Source organism: Cydia strobilella, chromosome 2, assembly GCF_947568885.1.
Source record: "Cydia strobilella chromosome 2, ilCydStro3.1, whole genome shotgun sequence".
Lineage (NCBI taxonomy): Eukaryota > Metazoa > Arthropoda > Insecta > Lepidoptera > Tortricidae > Cydia > Cydia strobilella.
Window position 1 is genome coordinate 18,981,056 of NC_086042.1, and position 21,165 is coordinate 19,002,220.

Genomic DNA, 21,165 nt, shown 5'->3' on the forward strand with positions numbered 1-21,165 from the left:
TGATGGATCCCCAAGATGTGATTATAAAGATTCAATTACTATTTAAATTATCATTATAATGACCTTGGCAATTAGTAGATAATAAATTAATAATGACAAGTATAATTTTTATTTAACTATGAACAGTCAATTTAAAAGTCATTTAAATAAAGTGAACATGATTTGAATGACAGCTTAACTCATGACATGATTCACAATGGAATTGTACCAAGAATGTAAGGTCTTTTTTATGAGGTTTATAATGGTATTCAGAATTTAGAGTATACTGACTTTTGCAAGTCTGTATTTAATAGAACATTGCAGGAAAATGCTGTATTTTACTTTATCTACTTCTGATCAATACTGGAGCTGTATTATATACAAATAAAATAACAATCTGAACATGTCCTCGTTACAAATTAATCTGTGTAGAATGAAACAAAGTATTTATATGTGTAAATTGTGTAAGCTTTCACATACCTTTTTAGTAATGCTTGGGTCAGCAGTGGGTTTGGACAGGGCCAGCAGTTTACAAATGTTCTCTTCAGCAATTTCTTCTGCACTCTTTTGTGGTTTTTCTGGTTTTTTGCTCTTGTTCTTATACGGGTGACTGTGTTCTGTGCAAACATGGGTAGAGTTAGACCAAGACAAGTCTACAACGATTTTGATAGTATACGCAGTGCAAGTGTTATATTAAACACCAAACTTCTATGAAATTATGGCGTATAAATAAACTTTCAATGTCATCTATTTATTTATTTATTTAAATAACACTTGCACTGCGTGTGCTATCAAAATCTTTGCAGGCTTATCTTGGTCTAACTATTTAAAAATATTTCACGAAACAGAAATATCTATAAAACTATAAGCTAAATTGCCATACGTGACTCTAAATTATTGATAATTGAAAACAACATATTCAACAAACTAGATATAAGAACTATGAACTATTGTATAACCATGAAATGCAACGGAGCAAACACCAGATGTGTCCAGAGTCGTAGTAAAGACGGTAATCAGTGTAGTTACCGCTCAATGTCTAGTCTGTCACTTCATGGAGCACTTCTTATCGCGGCACTTCACTAGTGACGCAACTTGCGAAATATTACACGACACAAACCTTGACCCTGCTTTGGTCGCTTCGCCTTTTTATTACGTCCGCGAACGCTCTCTGCCAAACAAAATCAAATCATAAAATAAATAATAATACAAACACGTGCAAAACACGATAATGTTGAAGAAATAAACAAAGCCTGACTTACCTTCTGGATCGACTATTTCAAGCGCCTGTCGCACTAAAGCTGAAGACATTGTAAACAGTAGGCATGTGATGACGGCATTTAATTAATTTATATTGTAATAAAAGCCCAACCTAAAACTTTAGTTTCGTTTCGAGACGATATCGACAAAAGTTGACAAAACGTCATAAAACAAACGTCAAGTTCACACTTGACATTCTTGACAATGACAAAACGTCAAACTTGCGTTTTGTTACTGCAACATGGCCAAGGCATAGATCTAGTATATTTCTATAGAGGCGGCCTACCGCGTGCGCCCGTAAGGGATAGACATAGATGACGTCATGAACGTGGGGATACCATATTGGTAAAAATTACCCCAATATTTGATATCACGTTGGGGCGATTACCCTGGAGGCAAAGTTAGCTTGTTTGACGGTTTTAAAAAATTGTTAAATAAAATGTCAATGGGCCGTCAATTCGCGCAGGTGGTACAAAACTAAACATGTTTAGTAAATAAAACGTAAAATAAAATGTATTATGGGTTTTAATTTAAGAAATCACAAATCGCTATCACACCAATTAATGTACACCACATTTAATCTTCACATTTGTTTTTTTTTTGGAATTAGAAGTACGAAAAAACTTCGAGGTCAAAATTACCCATAAAATTATGATATTTTCATCTGGTATCCCTAACATGATGGTTATGCAGCTAAATTAAGAAGAAGTTTAAAAATGGCTGACCTCAGACTCCTACCTACCTACGTAATTTGGGCGGATAATTTTACAAATAATGTTTTGTTAATTTGCGTAAATAATTGTGATATTTTTATTGAAATCGTTTGATTCTACATTGCTTTGTACGTAACGTAATTTTACGATGTTATTCTCACATATTGCGTTAAGAGGAAGATGTAAAATACCGTACTTACGTGTGAAAGTTTATGATCTCATATTTTTGCTCAGAGCGGCTATTACAGCCGATTACAGAACAATTCACCATTATTTTATCAAAGTTCAAGCATTCAAAACGCTAGTTAGTTAGTTATGCTGGGCATTTTCCGCAAATTGACATCCAAATGTGCCTATTTTGCGTGAAACGAGGTAGCGCTACTCTAACCACCCCAGCTCCTCCACGAAGCCTAGCAAAGTCTTCAGGTTGCTAGTTGCCTCTTTTAGTGTGCATGGATTACCTAGGTATTTGCTCCTATACACTTCTACCTGTTTACAGTCTAGGAGAATATGTTTTGTTGTTTCTTCTTCCATGCACGCTCTGCACATGGGGCTATCAGTTTTACCCATATTATGTAGGTGTTTGTTTAGTGTGTTATGTCCTGTTATTAATCCTACTATTTTACGTAGTTGGCTTCTTGGTGTTTTCAGTAATATTTTGGTAAGCTTGTGGTTCAGTTCCGGTAGAATTTCTTTGGTTTGCCTGCATGTTCAATTCACTCCAGTACTTGTTGTGCAGTTGTCTGTGATGTTGTTCTAGCTGGTTGTGTATGTAGGATATTGGTAGAGGCATAATTGGCTCGGGTCCATATGCCGGTGTTTCTGAACCTTTCCTGGCCAGTTCATCCGCTGCATCGTTTCCTCTTGATCCACTATGCCCCTTTATCCATTGTACTGTTACTTTGTTGCCTTCTTTGCTCACTTCAGTGAGGCTCCGATGGCATTCAAGTATAAGCTCTGAGGTAAGTTTGTCGCTGCATAGCGCTTGTAGTACCGATTTACTGTCTGACAGTATTAGTATGGTTTCGTGTTTCACTTGTCGTCTTGTAATAGCTTTGCAAGCTTCTATTATTCCTACACATTCAGCTTGGAATACCGTATTGTGTTCACCAAGGGGTTTTGTGATGTGTATGTTCAGGTCCTCTGAGAAGACACCACATCCTGTCCCTTCGTTTGTTTTTGAGCCATCTGTGAATATTCTTAGGTTTGTTTGGTTTAGTCCTTCTTTCGGATCTTCTGTTAACGATATGGCGTAATCTTTCCAGAAGATCATATTTTTTGGTATTTTGTCGATAGGCGCTTCCAGCATGGGCATTTTTGAGATCGTATTTTCATAGATCTTGTGCGATGAGCTGAAAGATGTCCATAGGTTTAGATTCTTCAAACGAAGAGCTGTGGCAGCCGCTTCTTTCTGTATGTGCATGTGTAGTGGCAGGAGTCCTAGCATTATCTCTAGAGCTGCAGTCGGAGTAGTTCTCATGCAGCCCGTTGCAGCCACACATGCTAGTCTTTGTGTTTTATTTAGTTTGTCTATTACTGTGGTTAGCTGGGTGCGGGGCCACCATACAACCGCGCCGTAGCTGATCATTGGCATTATTAGCATTAGCTTAATTTTCATTATTCAAAACGCTAACCATCACTATATTTCATAAGAGAAAGCACAATTTCATACAAAACAACAATAATTAAACAAGCAACGAACAAACATGACATGTCACGTACTTATTTGTTTGCCACAACCTCGGTTGTGGCAGCGGTGGAAAAGTGAAACTATGACAAGGACAAACAATAACAGCGCTTTCTCTGCTACTCCTACTGAAAGATACATAAGACTATCTCGTTCGGTCTTTTTCCCCCACCCCTCATGACCGATCCAGTTATACTAGATTCATGGGCCAAGGACTATCTCATTTCACTCAAACAGAGAGAATCATACTGTATGTCTTTGTCTTACGCTAGTACTAAAGAAAGGGATGAGTATAGTTTTTTTTTTTGCTCTTATTTACTGACAAATTGAGTTTGCCAGACTATATTGAACACAGAGTACAAGAATAGTACAAGAGGAGCAAGTACTGTAAAAAAGTCAATTATAAATACCATTTATTTCGGGATGGAGGGCTTTGGAGGAGGCCTTCACCTGTGAACACCACGTGAACACGGGGTTCTTGAATAATTTATTTAAAAAAAAACAAAAAATCTAATACGGAAAAATGTAACATTTAAGAAATATAGTTGGTCAAACCAAATTGTCAGTAAATAAGAACAAAAAAAACTTCACTCATCCTTTTGTTTTGGGTGCTAGTACTATTGTAGTAGTAGTAGTAGTAAATCACTTTATTGTACAAAACAAAAATTGTTAACATGAAATTCATATAAATTTAGGTACAAAGGCGAGCTTGCTTACTAGCTTTGTAAGACAAAGATAGTATGATTCTCTCTGTCTATGTGAGACAGTCCTTTGACAAACTATAAAAGGCTTTTTATTTTTATTTATAAATAATAATAATAATATTTATTTCCAGTTAATGTTACAACAATAGGATAATCTTTTACAGCAAAGGTTTAAAATCTAGATGTTAAAGTCTAAGATTAACGGTGGTCTCCACACTAGGCAAAGCCTGTATCGTGGTTACCAGTTTAAAGATATGTACTTAAATATATCAATTTTGACATAGAACTTATTATTCTGTTCTGTTTCTAATCACGCTAAAGGTAGGCCTCATAAGCCCGCTCCAGACTACGCGGCGCGAAGCCGCAAACGCGAATGTGGAGTCGATTTCGCTTATCAGCGAACTAGACTCCACACTCGCGTTCGCGGCTTCGCGCCGCGATTCGCGCACGAGTGTGGAGGGCCCTATAGACAAGAGCGTTTTATCAACGCGCGTTAAAAAAGCGCTTGAATCCGTCCGCACGCTCAATTCGATTAAACAACTAACACTTAAAGTCGAAAATCCAACAACGCTTGATAAAAGCCGCCACCGTCATCGTGTAAATAAGTACAGATGTCTTGTATCCATGTGTGTCATTCAAAAGGGCCCTCCACACTCATGCGCGAATCGCGGCGCGAAGCCGCGAACGTGAGTGTGGAGTCTAGTTCGCTAATCAGCGAAATCGACTCCACACTCGCGTTCGCGGCTTCGCGCCGCGTAGTAGCGGGCTAAACGCTTTTTTAACGAGCGTTGTAAAAGCACTAGCAAAGCACTAGTCTCTATGACTCTGTGTAAAAATAATTAATTCATTTATTTGACATATTTTAATTTGATATAACTCCCACATCATCCACCTACTGCTGCTACTTAATATTCTAAAGTGAGTTAATAAATGATGGCAAAACCTGTCATAATGACATTAATATTCATGAAAATTATGGATGGTATAGAAAAGGATGCCAATCTCTTATGGCAGAATTGTTGCAAAAGTGACCGCTTTCAGCTTTAAATAATAGTTCCTAATCTCTCCGGTGGCGCTAGTTAGGGTCTGGGACATGAGTATAACATGAACCAACAAATAACCGGACCAAATTACGTAGGTTGTTTTTGGCAGTATTTCCGTGTATGGTGGCGCCGCCTAATTACTGTTTTTTGATGGACACTTTTCATACATAGAGATTTGACTCCTTTATATAGTCTCCATGATGAAAATGGTAGCTTGTTTTGTTCAGCTTGTAGTTGCCGTAAAAAAAGAAAGGGACAGTAATCTCCCTTGAGCTATCTGAGGCCCTACCGCCGAAAACAAAAATAGAAATTTCTTCATCTGCCTCTCTGTCGCTCGAATATGCAAGAGCGATAGAAAGGCAGATGATTTTCGACTTTCGGTTTTGAAAATGCCGATATATTGAATAGTTATACACGCATTTATAGTTATTATTCTGAGATTTATAGTCTGTCAAGCTATTTCCGTCAGTAGAAAAAAGCGGCAAATTTATAAAATGTAGGCGCGAAGGGTTATCGTGCCATAGAAATTTTGAATTTCGCGCCTTGTTCTAGTGACAAAGTTGTTTGACAGACTATATTTAAAAAAACCTACAAAGCCTCCGACAGACAGACGGACATACTTACATGGCGAAACTATTAAACTATAAAAGATTCTTATTTCATGTAGTGTACGACCTTTTAACCGGACACTTTTCTGCTATCTTGCTAAGAGGGAAGGGGAAATAAGGTAGACAAGACATTGCCTTTCACAAAGTTAAATTCGCCTTTTTATTACGTCCGCGAACGCTCTCTGCCAAACAAAATCAAATCATAAAATAAATAATAATACAAACACGTGCAAAACACGATAATGTTGAAGAAATAAACAAAGCCTGACTTACCTTCTGGATCGACTATTTCAAGCGCCTGTCGCACTAAAGCTGAAGACATTGTAAACAGTAGGCATGTGATGACGGCATTTAATTAATTTATATTGTAATAAAAGCCCAACCTAAAACTTTAGTTTCGTTTCGAGACGATATCGACAAAAGTTGACAAAACGTCATAAAACAAACGTCAAGTTCACACTTGACATTCTTGACAATGACAAAACGTCAAACTTGCGTTTTGTTACTGCAACATGGCCAAGGCATAGATCTAGTATATTTCTATAGAGGCGGCCTACCGCGTGCGCCCGTAAGGGATAGACATAGATGACGTCATGAACGTGGGGATACCATATTGGTAAAAATTACCCCAATATTTGATATCACGTTGGGGCGATTACCCTGGAGGCAAAGTTAGCTTGTTTGACGGTTTTAAAAAATTGTTAAATAAAATGTCAATGGGCCGTCAATTCGCGCAGGTGGTACAAAACTAAACATGTTTAGTAAATAAAACGTAAAATAAAATGTATTATGGGTTTTAATTTAAGAAATCACAAATCGCTATCACACCAATTAATGTACACCACATTTAATCTTCACATTTGTTTTTTTTTTGGAATTAGAAGTACGAAAAAACTTCGAGGTCAAAATTACCCATAAAATTATGATATTTTCATCTGGTATCCCTAACATGATGGTTATGCAGCTAAATTAAGAAGAAGTTTAAAAATGGCTGACCTCAGACTCCTACCTACCTACGTAATTTGGGCGGATAATTTTACAAATAATGTTTTGTTAATTTGCGTAAATAATTGTGATATTTTTATTGAAATCGTTTGATTCTACATTGCTTTGTACGTAACGTAATTTTACGATGTTATTCTCACATATTGCGTTAAGAGGAAGATGTAAAATACCGTACTTACGTGTGAAAGTTTATGATCTCATATTTTTGCTCAGAGCGGCTATTACAGCCGATTACAGAACAATTCACCATTATTTTATCAAAGTTCAAGCATTCAAAACGCTAGTTAGTTAGTTATGCTGGGCATTTTCCGCAAATTGACATCCAAATGTGCCTATTTTGCGTGAAACGAGGTAGCGCTACTCTAACCACCCCAGCTCCTCCACGAAGCCTAGCAAAGTCTTCAGGTTGCTAGTTGCCTCTTTTAGTGTGCATGGATTACCTAGGTATTTGCTCCTATACACTTCTACCTGTTTACAGTCTAGGAGAATATGTTTTGTTGTTTCTTCTTCCATGCACGCTCTGCACATGGGGCTATCAGTTTTACCCATATTATGTAGGTGTTTGTTTAGTGTGTTATGTCCTGTTATTAATCCTACTATTTTACGTAGTTGGCTTCTTGGTGTTTTCAGTAATATTTTGGTAAGCTTGTGGTTCAGTTCCGGTAGAATTTCTTTGGTTTGCCTGCATGTTCAATTCACTCCAGTACTTGTTGTGCAGTTGTCTGTGATGTTGTTCTAGCTGGTTGTGTATGTAGGATATTGGTAGAGGCATAATTGGCTCGGGTCCATATGCCGGTGTTTCTGAACCTTTCCTGGCCAGTTCATCCGCTGCATCGTTTCCTCTTGATCCACTATGCCCCTTTATCCATTGTACTGTTACTTTGTTGCCTTCTTTGCTCACTTCAGTGAGGCTCCGATGGCATTCAAGTATAAGCTCTGAGGTAAGTTTGTCGCTGCATAGCGCTTGTAGTACCGATTTACTGTCTGACAGTATTAGTATGGTTTCGTGTTTCACTTGTCGTCTTGTAATAGCTTTGCAAGCTTCTATTATTCCTACACATTCAGCTTGGAATACCGTATTGTGTTCACCAAGGGGTTTTGTGATGTGTATGTTCAGGTCCTCTGAGAAGACACCACATCCTGTCCCTTCGTTTGTTTTTGAGCCATCTGTGAATATTCTTAGGTTTGTTTGGTTTAGTCCTTCTTTCGGATCTTCTGTTAACGATATGGCGTAATCTTTCCAGAAGATCATATTTTTTGGTATTTTGTCGATAGGCGCTTCCAGCATGGGCATTTTTGAGATCGTATTTTCATAGATCTTGTGCGATGAGCTGAAAGATGTCCATAGGTTTAGATTCTTCAAACGAAGAGCTGTGGCAGCCGCTTCTTTCTGTATGTGCATGTGTAGTGGCAGGAGTCCTAGCATTATCTCTAGAGCTGCAGTCGGAGTAGTTCTCATGCAGCCCGTTGCAGCCACACATGCTAGTCTTTGTGTTTTATTTAGTTTGTCTATTACTGTGGTTAGCTGGGTGCGGGGCCACCATACAACCGCGCCGTAGCTGATCATTGGCATTATTAGCATTAGCTTAATTTTCATTATTCAAAACGCTAACCATCACTATATTTCATAAGAGAAAGCACAATTTCATACAAAACAACAATAATTAAACAAGCAACGAACAAACATGACATGTCACGTACTTATTTGTTTGCCACAACCTCGGTTGTGGCAGCGGTGGAAAAGTGAAACTATGACAAGGACAAACAATAACAGCGCTTTCTCTGCTACTCCTACTGAAAGATACATAAGACTATCTCGTTCGGTCTTTTTCCCCCACCCCTCATGACCGATCCAGTTATACTAGATTCATGGGCCAAGGACTATCTCATTTCACTCAAACAGAGAGAATCATACTGTATGTCTTTGTCTTACGCTAGTACTAAAGAAAGGGATGAGTATAGTTTTTTTTTTTTGCTCTTATTTACTGACAAATTGAGTTTGCCAGACTATATTGAACACAGAGTACAAGAATAGTACAAGAGGAGCAAGTACTGTAAAAAAGTCAATTATAAATACCATTTATTTCGGGATGGAGGGCTTTGGAGGAGGCCTTCACCTGTGAACACCACGTGAACACGGGGTTCTTGAATAATTTATTTAAAAAAAAAACAAAAAATCTAATACGGAAAAATGTAACATTTAAGAAATATAGTTGGTCAAACCAAATTGTCAGTAAATAAGAACAAAAAAAACTTCACTCATCCTTTTGTTTTGGGTGCTAGTACTATTGTAGTAGTAGTAGTAGTAAATCACTTTATTGTACAAAACAAAAATTGTTAACATGAAATTCATATAAATTTAGGTACAAAGGCGAGCTTGCTTACTAGCTTTGTAAGACAAAGATAGTATGATTCTCTCTGTCTATGTGAGACAGTCCTTTGACAAACTATAAAAGGCTTTTTATTTTTATTTATAAATAATAATAATAATATTTATTTCCAGTTAATGTTACAACAATAGGATAATCTTTTACAGCAAAGGTTTAAAATCTAGATGTTAAAGTCTAAGATTAACGGTGGTCTCCACACTAGGCAAAGCCTGTATCGTGGTTACCAGTTTAAAGATATGTACTTAAATATATCAATTTTGACATAGAACTTATTATTCTGTTCTGTTTCTAATCACGCTAAAGGTAGGCCTCATAAGCCCGCTCCAGACTACGCGGCGCGAAGCCGCAAACGCGAATGTGGAGTCGATTTCGCTTATCAGCGAACTAGACTCCACACTCGCGTTCGCGGCTTCGCGCCGCGATTCGCGCACGAGTGTGGAGGGCCCTATAGACAAGAGCGTTTTATCAACGCGCGTTAAAAAAGCGCTTGAATCCGTCCGCACGCTCAATTCGATTAAACAACTAACACTTAAAGTCGAAAATCCAACAACGCTTGATAAAAGCCGCCACCGTCATCGTGTAAATAAGTACAGATGTCTTGTATCCATGTGTGTCATTCAAAAGGGCCCTCCACACTCATGCGCGAATCGCGGCGCGAAGCCGCGAACGTGAGTGTGGAGTCTAGTTCGCTAATCAGCGAAATCGACTCCACACTCGCGTTCGCGGCTTCGCGCCGCGTAGTAGCGGGCTAAACGCTTTTTTAACGAGCGTTGTAAAAGCACTAGCAAAGCACTAGTCTCTATGACTCTGTGTAAAAATAATTAATTCATTTATTTGACATATTTTAATTTGATATAACTCCCACATCATCCACCTACTGCTGCTACTTAATATTCTAAAGTGAGTTAATAAATGATGGCAAAACCTGTCATAATGACATTAATATTCATGAAAATTATGGATGGTATAGAAAAGGATGCCAATCTCTTATGGCAGAATTGTTGCAAAAGTGACCGCTTTCAGCTTTAAATAATAGTTCCTAATCTCTCCGGTGGCGCTAGTTAGGGTCTGGGACATGAGTATAACATGAACCAACAAATAACCGGACCAAATTACGTAGGTTGTTTTTGGCAGTATTTCCGTGTATGGTGGCGCCGCCTAATTACTGTTTTTTGATGGACACTTTTCATACATAGAGATTTGACTCCTTTATATAGTCTCCATGATGAAAATGGTAGCTTGTTTTGTTCAGCTTGTAGTTGCCGTAAAAAAAGAAAGGGACAGTAATCTCCCTTGAGCTATCTGAGGCCCTACCGCCGAAAACAAAAATAGAAATTTCTTCATCTGCCTCTCTGTCGCTCGAATATGCAAGAGCGATAGAAAGGCAGATGATTTTCGACTTTCGGTTTTGAAAATGCCGATATATTGAATAGTTATACACGCATTTATAGTTATTATTCTGAGATTTATAGTCTGTCAAGCTATTTCCGTCAGTAGAAAAAAGCGGCAAATTTATAAAATGTAGGCGCGAAGGGTTATCGTGCCATAGAAATTTTGAATTTCGCGCCTTGTTCTAGTGACAAAGTTGTTTGACAGACTATATTTAAAAAAACCTACAAAGCCTCCGACAGACAGACGGACATACTTACATGGCGAAACTATTAAACTATAAAAGATTCTTATTTCATGTAGTGTACGACCTTTTAACCGGACACTTCTGCTATCTTGCTAAGAGGGAAGGGGAAATAAGGTAGACAAGACATTGCCTTTCACAAAGTTAAATTAAAGTAATAAATATTAATAAGAGTGCATATTTCAGGTTCTGCATGCTGTACAGAGCCATCAACGGTGAAAGCAGCTCAGCGAGCGTGGAGCGGCGCGAGGACCCCGGCACAGCGCCACACGCACACACGCCCGCTTCTACGGTGCCAAGATATGAGGTGAGCGAACTAATTATTCCAATTTATGTTCACCACACAAGGCCGTAAAGGCTCCCTTTATTCTTCATAAAATAATGAGAAAGTTGTATTTTCACCTCAGCAGCTCGAACAAGCCTACTTTCGTCACTCCCTGAAGTGAGGAAAGTGCGACTTTCCTCACTCCAGGGAGTGAAACAAAGTAGCTATTTAATTTAGTGAAGGCCATGAACTGCCACTTCATACTTCTATTACAAATTCGTTTTTTTTCTTTCTCTGTATTATTCTGTGTAATTCGAAATACATTTTAAATTTTAACCTTAATATGTTCTCACTACTGAGGTGAAATAGTTATTTGTTATACAAGGGTGCAAAGTTGTATTTTACCCGCGAGCGTGGAATTGAAACACAAGCAAGCGAAAGGATTCTATAGTTGAACCACGAGCGAAGCGAGTGGTTCTAAAATAGAATCCTGAGCGTAGCGAGTGTTTTAACACACGAGAAGTAAAATATATTTGCACCCGTGTGTAACACAAAACTTTTCCCCTCACTATAGCGAAGAAAGTGCAACATCCACAGGCGTTAGATCATCTTCATCAACTGGAATCACTCATTTTTGTACGATATTATAACAAAAAACTGGAAATTCTGTACTATTACGTGAGAAGTTTTTAAGTAAAATTTTTGTTTACAATATTGTCTTCGGTTAACCGATTTTGCATGTACAACCAGCCTTAAAGTTTGTAGTCTATGATTGTTCATTATTTTAGTATGTGGGTATTTTTGCACTTTGTAATTTTTCCTCGGTCACCCGTTGACCACGAACGCTGTAAAGAGTTCGAAACGTCGGGATGTATTATAAATTCAATATACGCGATATAATCCGTTTTCATAGTTTTATTTCATTTTGTTTACAATGTTGACATTTCTGACGTATGAAATGTCAATGATGCGTTTTGAAATTGCATCGACTTAACTTGTGCGTTCAGAATTATATTTAACATAATTATTAAAAAACAAACGTTTATTATGGAATTTTAAGGTTTATGACTTAAAATTATTAAATAAAGCTAAATCTGGTATTTTTTATTAGATTCTCAAACCATTTATTTAATGATAATTAATATCGAACGAACCATTATTATGAGCGTTTTACGTTTTGTTATCTGTCAAGCTACTTAAACACGCTCCATCCAAGGTCAATTTACTTTCCCCACTAGTGGATAAAATGCGTTTTTCCCCGCTTGTTTTAAAGGATAAAAGACGGCTTTCCGAGCTAGTGAAGGGAAAAACTATATGTGCAACACGAGAGCAAAGTTATTTTACATCTCGTGTTTTTGAGTCCCTCGCTACGCTCAAGATTATAACTTCGCTCGCTCGTGATTCAATTATAGAATCTTTCGCTTGCTCGGGACTCAAAATAAACACTCGCTAGAAAAACCAACTTTCCTCTCTTGTTGCACAATAGTACATTTCGATGCTAGTGCGGACGAGTACCGAGATACTCGGGACGAGTGAAGAATGACATATCCGCACGTGTATCGAACGACGTTTTTTAATACAGTTGCGAAAAAATAAGAACAGCAACAAGTATTAAGGAATGGAATTCGAAACTTTTTATATTATTAATTCTGTGACATCATTGACATTGACATTATGAAGAGGTGTTTTTCTAGCTTTTATTCGACTAGAATAGGTTTTGTTATTATTATTGAACCCACTTCAATGAGTTATTTTTTTCAAATGCATGTTCTATAAGACAGAAACAATTGTAAATATTAAAACATTGTACTATTATTACCTAAATATCGTTATTTACGATTATTTGTGTATCGTATATTTATAAAAACAATATCGAATGTTGCCTTTGGAAACTTAAAACATTCTTGCAGTAAGAAAATACGCCTCTTCTTTGACAGGCGTTCCGTTCCATTCAGACAACTTATTAAGAACGGTTTTTCAACATTAAAAAATAAACGTGTTTACAATACTTATAATGATGAAGAGGTAAGTAATAAAATATGATATATGCATATTTTTCGTATTCTTACATAAACAGTAGGTTTTTATGTTGATTACGACGTTTAAAGGAAACTAATATAAAAACTCATCAATAAGTAGTCATGAATTGGAACAAGTATAAATTAAAAAAAATTGGAAAAGTAAAAAGCACTAGTTCGCGAAAACCAACTTTCCGCACGCTAAACAGCCACGAAAAGTAGCACTTTTTGAGCAACTATTTTTCTATTTTTCTATTTTTATTTAACTATTTTTCCACAAGAGTGGCAAAGTAATTATGTACTCGTACCTAGATACAAAGTTTGACTTGTTTTCTCATGTTGGCTGGTAGAATTGGCTTTTAAGTGATGATTTTAATGACAAATATTTAATCTATGAACTTAACGTGTATTTAATTTGTAATGTTTTATAATTAGTATTTTCCTCGTGTTGGTGTAGTGAAAAACTACACTTTCACTAGCTGGCAAAGTTTGTTCCTACCTTGAAACTCTCGCAGGCCTTGCAAGTCTTGCAACGCTCGTGGTTCAATTTTGGAATCTTTTTCTTGCTCGGGTATCCATTTTAGCACGAGGGGATAAACAACAACTTTGTCACCTTGTAAAACAGATAACTGTTTCTCTAATTTCTCTATTCAACTTAAATAGGTATTTAAGTTAAATAGTCCTAGTTTCTTTGTCCAAATGTCTGTTCCCCTTGACCGTAATATTACATAATTTTTTGTATATTTTGAAAACGGTGAAACTTCCACACTATGTTCTGTTAAAGTCAGTGTAGAGTTAGCTTAGACGGACATCCTTCTCCGATTGCACGCTTATAATGAAACTTCCACACTATGTTCTGTCAAAGTCAGGGTAGAGTTAGCTTAGACGGACTTCCTTCTCCGACTGCACGCTTATAATGAAACTTCCACACTATGTTCTGTCAAAGTCGATGTAGAGTTAGCTTAGACGGACTTCCTTATCCGACTGCACGCTTATAATGAAACTTCCACACTATGTTCTGTCAAAGTCGGTGTAGAGTTAGCTTAGACGGACTTCCTTTTCCGACTGCACGCGTATAATGAAACATCAAAGTCAATGTAGAGTTAGCTTAGACGGACTTCCTTCTCCGACTGCACGCTTATAATAAAACTTCCACACCATGTTCTGTCAAAGTCGGTGTAGAGTTAGCTTAGACGGACTCCCTTATCCGACTGCACGCTTATAATGAAACTTCCACACTATGTTCTGTCAAAGTCGGTGTAGAGTTAGCTTAGACGGACTCCTTTATCCGACTGCACGCTTATAATGAAACTTCCACACTATGTTCTGTCAAAGTCAATCTAGAGTTAGCTTAGACGGACTTCCTCCTCCGATTGCACGCTTATAATGAAACTTCCACACCATGTTCTGTCAAAGTCAGTGTAGAGTTAGCTTAGACGGACTCCCTTATCCGACTGCACGCTTATAATATAACTTCCACACTATGTTCTGTCAAAGTCGGTGTAGAGTTAGCTTAGACGGACTTCCTTCTCCGACTGCACGCTTATAATGAAACTTCCACACTATGTTCTGTCAAAGTCGGTGTAGAGTTTGCTTAGACGGACTTCCTTATCCGACTGCACGCTTATAATGAAACTTCCACACTATGTTCCGTCAAAGTCGGTGTAGAGTTTGCTTAGACGGACTTCCTTCTCCGACTGTACGCTTATAATGAAACTTCCACACCATGGTCTGTCAAAGTCGGTGTAGAGTTAGCTTAGATGGACTTCCTTTTCCGACTACACGCGTATAATGAAACATCAAAGTCAATGTAGAGTTAGCTTAGACGGACTTCCTTCTCCGACTGCACGCTTATAATGAAACTTCCACACCATGTTCTGTCAAAGTCGGTGTAGAGTTAGCTTAGACGGACTCCCTTATCCGACTGCACGCTTATAATGAAACTTCCACACTATGTTCTGTCAAAGTCGGTGTAGAGTTAGCTTAGACGGACTTCCTTTTCCGACTGCACGCGTATAATGAAACATCAAAGTCAATGTAGAGTTAGCTTAGACGGACTTCCTTCTCCGACTGCACGCTTATAATGAAACTTCCACACCATGTTCTGTCAAAGTCAGTGTAGAGTTAGCTTAGACGGACTTCCTTCTCCGACTGCACGCTTATAATGAAACTTCCACACTATGTTCTGTCAAAGTCGGTGTAGTTAGCTTAGACGGACTTCCTTCTCCGATTGCAAAGCCCTTGTTTTTTCATAAGAATTGATGGTGGCACTCCACACTCGCGGTCACTGCAAAGTCTGTACAAAGGTAAGGCCTCTAGGTCCTTGCAACAAAACGCATCTACCTAATGAGTAGAGGCCTTTAACTTGGTCCGACTGTATCTTCTTAGGGCCACTTGCACCATTCACTAACACGGGGTTAACGGGTAAACCTGGAGTTGCCATGGTTACCAGTACAATTTGATACTGGGTTAACGTTTTAACCGGTTAACCCCGGGTTAGTGGGATGGTGCAAGTGGCGCTTAGTAGTTTATGGTCTTACTCAGCTGGGTTTCAGATTTCGAAATATTGTTAACGCGTGTTAATTGTACCTACTAGCAATCTTCTCTCAAGCAAAACTCGGTACCAAGCAAAGCACCATCAAACTATCATAGTCACACGGAAATTGGTACACAGGGCCCACCTACGCCATGCCCAGCACGTGTGGAGTACGCCACACCGGTTTTCGCGCGCAACTACCAAGGCGTGTGGCGCTACGTTGTGCAGATACCTTACGAGGGCTACTTCACGCAGACGGTGGAGGTCACCAGGTCAGTTGATTGCAGTTTACTTTTTAATGGTATTTGGGGCCACCTGGCGTCTAGTCAACTCTATGGCTGCTGCTCGACGCAACTTTGGCGCAACTTTGGACCCGGGTCTCGGGTATGTCCTTAAACTACGTCCAAAAGAGAGGTATAAGGGCACTGTGAATGTCATCTCGCTTTGTGTGGTAGGGCACAGCACAGCGGATATCATTCCAGATCTAGAGCAGTGCCTAACTGGGGAAGTACCTCCACCTTACAAAAAAGCGCAGCCAAATAACACCCTACCCTACTCACTCTACTACTCATAGTGTTGTGTTCCTGATGGTGAGTAAGGTTGCCAGAGAGAACATCAGGCTGGCCCTATGCTTGTTTGCCACCGACGTAGTGTTAAAAAAAAACTGCGCAGCGACGCCATTTTGACGCCAATGGATGCTACCATGTTAGTTACGATCCTAACAGCAGTGTTTCGTTCCACGTAACATGGGTGTCCCCATATAGTTACCTACTTAAAAAAAAACTACTTTCACGTTCGACATTTTGTTCTTGTAGTTGAGTTTAAGTGTAAAAACCTAACAAAATAGTTATTTACGATACTAGTGCGGAAAAGAGGCAATTCGAAACGAGTGGCGATAAATTAAAACACGACCGCAGGGAGTGTTTTAAATCGACACGAGTTGCGAATTACCTATTCGCACGTGTATCGTACAACGTTTTACAGTACATATGGCCCTTTAAACTTTCGACATATGCACGAAAAGTGCTCTTTTACGCACTAGTGCGAGAAAGTAGCACCACATGTACTGTAAATTATATTTTGTGAAGCGGGAAGCTCAACCCAACCAAGATAAGTCCATCCTAATGTTAGGTAGGTCCACACCGGCCTTCTTTAGAAAGTGACTTGAGAAAGGATACACGTAATAAGGCATATAGAGGCCCCAAGGGTTTTGTGTCTTAGGCGCATTGTGGGATTTGTTGGAACGCAACGCAATATACAACAATAGAATACGGAACCCTAAAAACGTGTTTGTATTAAGAGATGCTGATGTTCATGTGTGCAGGTGTATGCAATCGCGGTGCCACTACTTGGACGGCGGTTGCCTGTCGTCGCCGCGGTGGGTGTCCCTGTTAGTCGGTGAACTGCACTACCCCACGCCGCAGCCGACCTCCGCCCGCCCTTACACCGACCAACAGGCAAGTCATTTATAGTTTTAAACGTGTGCTTCCTAATAAGTACCTAATAGCTAACACATATGTAAAACCGTAGATGAATAGTCTAAGAAAAAAACGTGCCTCGGAAATAAAATAAAAAGTCATTCTCGAATAGATGGCGCCACACCTTTGGCTTATGCTCGGCTAGATGGCGTTGATGACACCGCTTGATATTTGACAATTTTAACACAGTCATCAGTGAAAGAACATTAGGTAAATGTGAAAATTAAAAAATAATGTTTTTCAAACTATATCGTGTTACATATCAAATGAAAGAGCTCATTGTGAGAATCTCAAATATATTTTCTTTATAACTTTAGGATAAACAATTTAGAAGTTATTCAAGAAAATAGGCAAAAAATGACCATCCCCCCCTTTATCTCCGAAACTACTGGGTCTAAAATTTGGAAAACAATACACAAAATAGATCTTTACCTATAGATTACAGGAAAACCTATTAGAAATGTGCAGTCAAGCGTAAGTTGGGCTTAATTACTTAGTTTTTGATCCGACCCCTACGGGTTTTTTAAAGACATTTCACTCACGTTTACATAAAAAATACATTGTTTAAATTGTGTTACGTACGGAACCTTTGGAACGCGAGTTCGACTCGCACTTGGCCGGTTTTTATTTTGCAACTGTATTAAAAACGTCGTTAGATACACGTGCGGAAATGTCATTCTTCACTCGTCCCGATATCTCGGTACTCGTGGGGTGATGACATACTTTCCGCACTAGCATCGAAATGTACTATTTCGTATTAGGAGATTATAACGTACTCGTAACATAATACTGCGAATGTTTGTTAAAACAGTACCAGGAATACCAGCAGTACCTGCAGAAGCGCGCCGGCCCCGCTCCCGACGCGGGCGCGAACGCGGGCGCCGCGCCCGGCGACAAGCCGCCGCACTGCGACGGCCACGACGAGATGGGCTGCTTTCAGGTATCCTTGGACCATTTACATTTTTTAATAGTAAGTACATTATGATACAAGTGCGCTAAGTTGGTCATCATACACGAGGCGATATTGTGCGCTCGAGCTGTAAGCGAGCGCGCAATAAGAAAGCCGATGTGTGTAATGACCAATGCACACGCGTTTCATACGACGTTTTTCAACACACTTGCGAGAAAAAAAAGAAACTCATATTAATCAAATTTTAATAGTTAAAACAGTTAGTATTGTGTGTTGCATCTGTCATACTCGTACTGCCGGCCGGCCCTCGCTCGCCCCGGCCGCGTACCGCGCAGGCGGTCGGGCGCGCCGGCGCCCGCCATTCCGACCAATTAAAGAAGGCTCCCTTTCCATGCATATTATTAGCAATCAGTTACCTTCTTAACTCAGTCGGATAATATAATGAAAAAGCACGAGTGGAATAATACACTGAAAGAGCACGCGTGTTTAATATCTAGGATTATGAGCCAAAAATCGGTGGAATAAAAACGTCGTTTTGAGCAAGTGTGATGAAAAGATTTTTATGTATTGACTCCTCACAAGCCTTTTAATAGGGAATATTACGCGAAACTCTGCGCAAGGGGCGCCACTACCACAATCTGAGGGTTTATCACTAAACAAGAAAATCGAAATTTCGTTATCTAACATCTCTGTCATTCTTGCATATTCGAGCGATAAAGAGGCAGATAGCGAAATTTCGGATTCGCGTTTCCCGGTAGGTTCTCTGCAAACAAACCGCCTTGGTGCATCAATGTCATATTTTATTATCTCTGAAAACTTGTCAAAAAACTGTTAAAGGCACAGTATGTATAAGTTACTATGGTTTACTAAACGGGCTACTGCTGCACTCTGGTAGCAGAACATTGCAGTAATATCCCCCTATTAATAAAGTCATAGAACAAAACGACCGCCAAGTTACATTTTTGAATCTGAAAAACAGAACTACCCAAGAAACTGAATTACTAGTCAAGTCCCAGGGTAACCTCTGTGCTGTGATTAGAATTTGGCCGAGCACAATTCTCGACCTGGTGGGTAACATTTAGAATGTGTCTTATTTCTATTTGTTTGTCAGGTGCGGCTCTACTACGACTGGTTCCTTGTGCCCGGCTCGTGCAAATGCTGGAGGCCCGACTACTTCGCGCGCTACGTGCGTCGCCGCCACTCCGGCGAGCTCTAACTTCATCGCTTCTTTCCATCGGTGTAAGCACCAGCGGCTATACACGACGCTAAATACTTATTGAAATCTACACGGCTGATGTTCAGACGCTATCTACAATAAGCAGGCGTGGTAGACGTGATAACAGCTTGATGGACCAAATGTAACTGTTGACATCGTTCGATAAAATGACGCAAGCTTTATCCTGTCATTATCAAGCGCCTACCATAATACATCTGATGTACTTTACAGGGTGCTCAAAAAAAACTTTATACCTAAATATTTAATACTTGAAGTGCAGCCCAGCGCTTTATAATAAAGTCGAGCGAGACCACTTTTCTTTGTTCCGATATAACTGTTGGCGGCCGTATCAGTTTCACAGGGAAGCCGAAATTTTGAATATTATTCTTATACCTTAGGGAGTTTTTCCGGGTCATGGAGCAAGAGAACAAGATATACAGAATCAAAGTGATCCTAATGATGTTGTTAATTATTATTTATCACAAATAATGATGATTGTTTTCAGATGAAAAGTAGAATAAAACATTTTTGCATACAATTTGGTCACCCTACTCAATGTGACGTCTTGTCGCTTTCGATACAGCATATATGTCAAAAGTCATAGGGTGACCATGTTTACTTAGTATAAGATTAATTTTAACTTAACTTGAAAAATAAGAAAAATTAAACTAATTATCTTTTAATCAAATACTATCACATGATAATGTGTATAAATTACAGTCGGAAAAAGTGGTTTTGGATCACGACTCAGAAATCAGCCTGTATACATTCTTCAACATCGCTGTTTTATCTTATGTTTGCTCGAGTGTTTGTATAATTATTAATTATTTTGAAGATTTAAAAAATCTTGGTGTAAAACCACAGTACATACACATAAATGAATGAATGAATGAATTTTTTTATTTGCTAGAGACATGGTACATATTCGCAGATATGTTCACTTTTTATATTTAAAAAATGATTCCCAAAAAAACCTTAAGCCTACATTAAATGTTATTTATTTATTTTAGCACTTTATTCGACGAACTAACGTCAGAAAGACATAAATGTAGATTATTACTAAATATTATGTAGGAACTGTAGGAAGCAGTCTAAAAACAAAAAGAAAAAAATGAACAATATTATCCTAAAACGAAGATTTTTCGTAATCTATTTTTTGAAAGTCGATGGAAAATGTAGCCAGTTATTATGTCAACCGGGTCATACAAATTATTCATCCAACAAGTATGTTTGTAAACATACCTGACATGTCGTCTAGGTTATTTTTATTTGCCCTTAGTCTGGTAAAAAGTATTTACCTACTCGTTATTAGTTGTTCCTTGTTATTATATTTGATAACGCAACAGTGCCGACTAGTTATAGTTGTTAATGGCTCCTCTACACAATGATCCCAGCCCAGCGCTGGACCAGCGAGATGGCGATGCGATGGTTATTATGGCTCCTCTACACGATGATCCCAGCCCAGCGCTGGACCAGCGAGATGGCCATGCGATGGTTATTATGGCTCCTCTACACGATGATCCCAGCCCAGCGCTGGACCAGCGAGATGGCGATGCGATGGTTATTATGGCTCCTCTACACGATGATCCCAGCCCAGCGCTGGACCAGCGAGATGGCCATGCGATGGTTATTATGGCTCCTCTACATTATATAAGTAATAGAAACTGACTCGATATGGTGCTGGCGAGATCTCTTACTCATATTACATATATTGTATTAT

At 38.8% G+C, this 21,165-nt stretch overlaps 1 protein-coding gene across 1 annotated transcript in view; it reads left to right on the forward strand.

Moving 5' to 3' along the window:
• Positions 1-19,549, forward strand: part of LOC134753066 (uncharacterized) — a 50,438-nt gene extending 30,889 nt beyond the window's left edge. The window contains exons 6-10 of the mRNA XM_063688830.1: positions 11,209-11,329; positions 15,980-16,113; positions 17,166-17,298; positions 18,131-18,259; positions 19,341-19,549. Of these exons, the coding sequence (XP_063544900.1) occupies positions 11,209-11,329; positions 15,980-16,113; positions 17,166-17,298; positions 18,131-18,259; positions 19,341-19,445 (622 nt within the window). The 3' untranslated portion in view covers positions 19,446-19,549. The remainder of the gene's footprint in view (positions 1-11,208; positions 11,330-15,979; positions 16,114-17,165; positions 17,299-18,130; positions 18,260-19,340) is intronic.
• Positions 19,550-21,165: the final 1,616 nt, after the last annotated feature.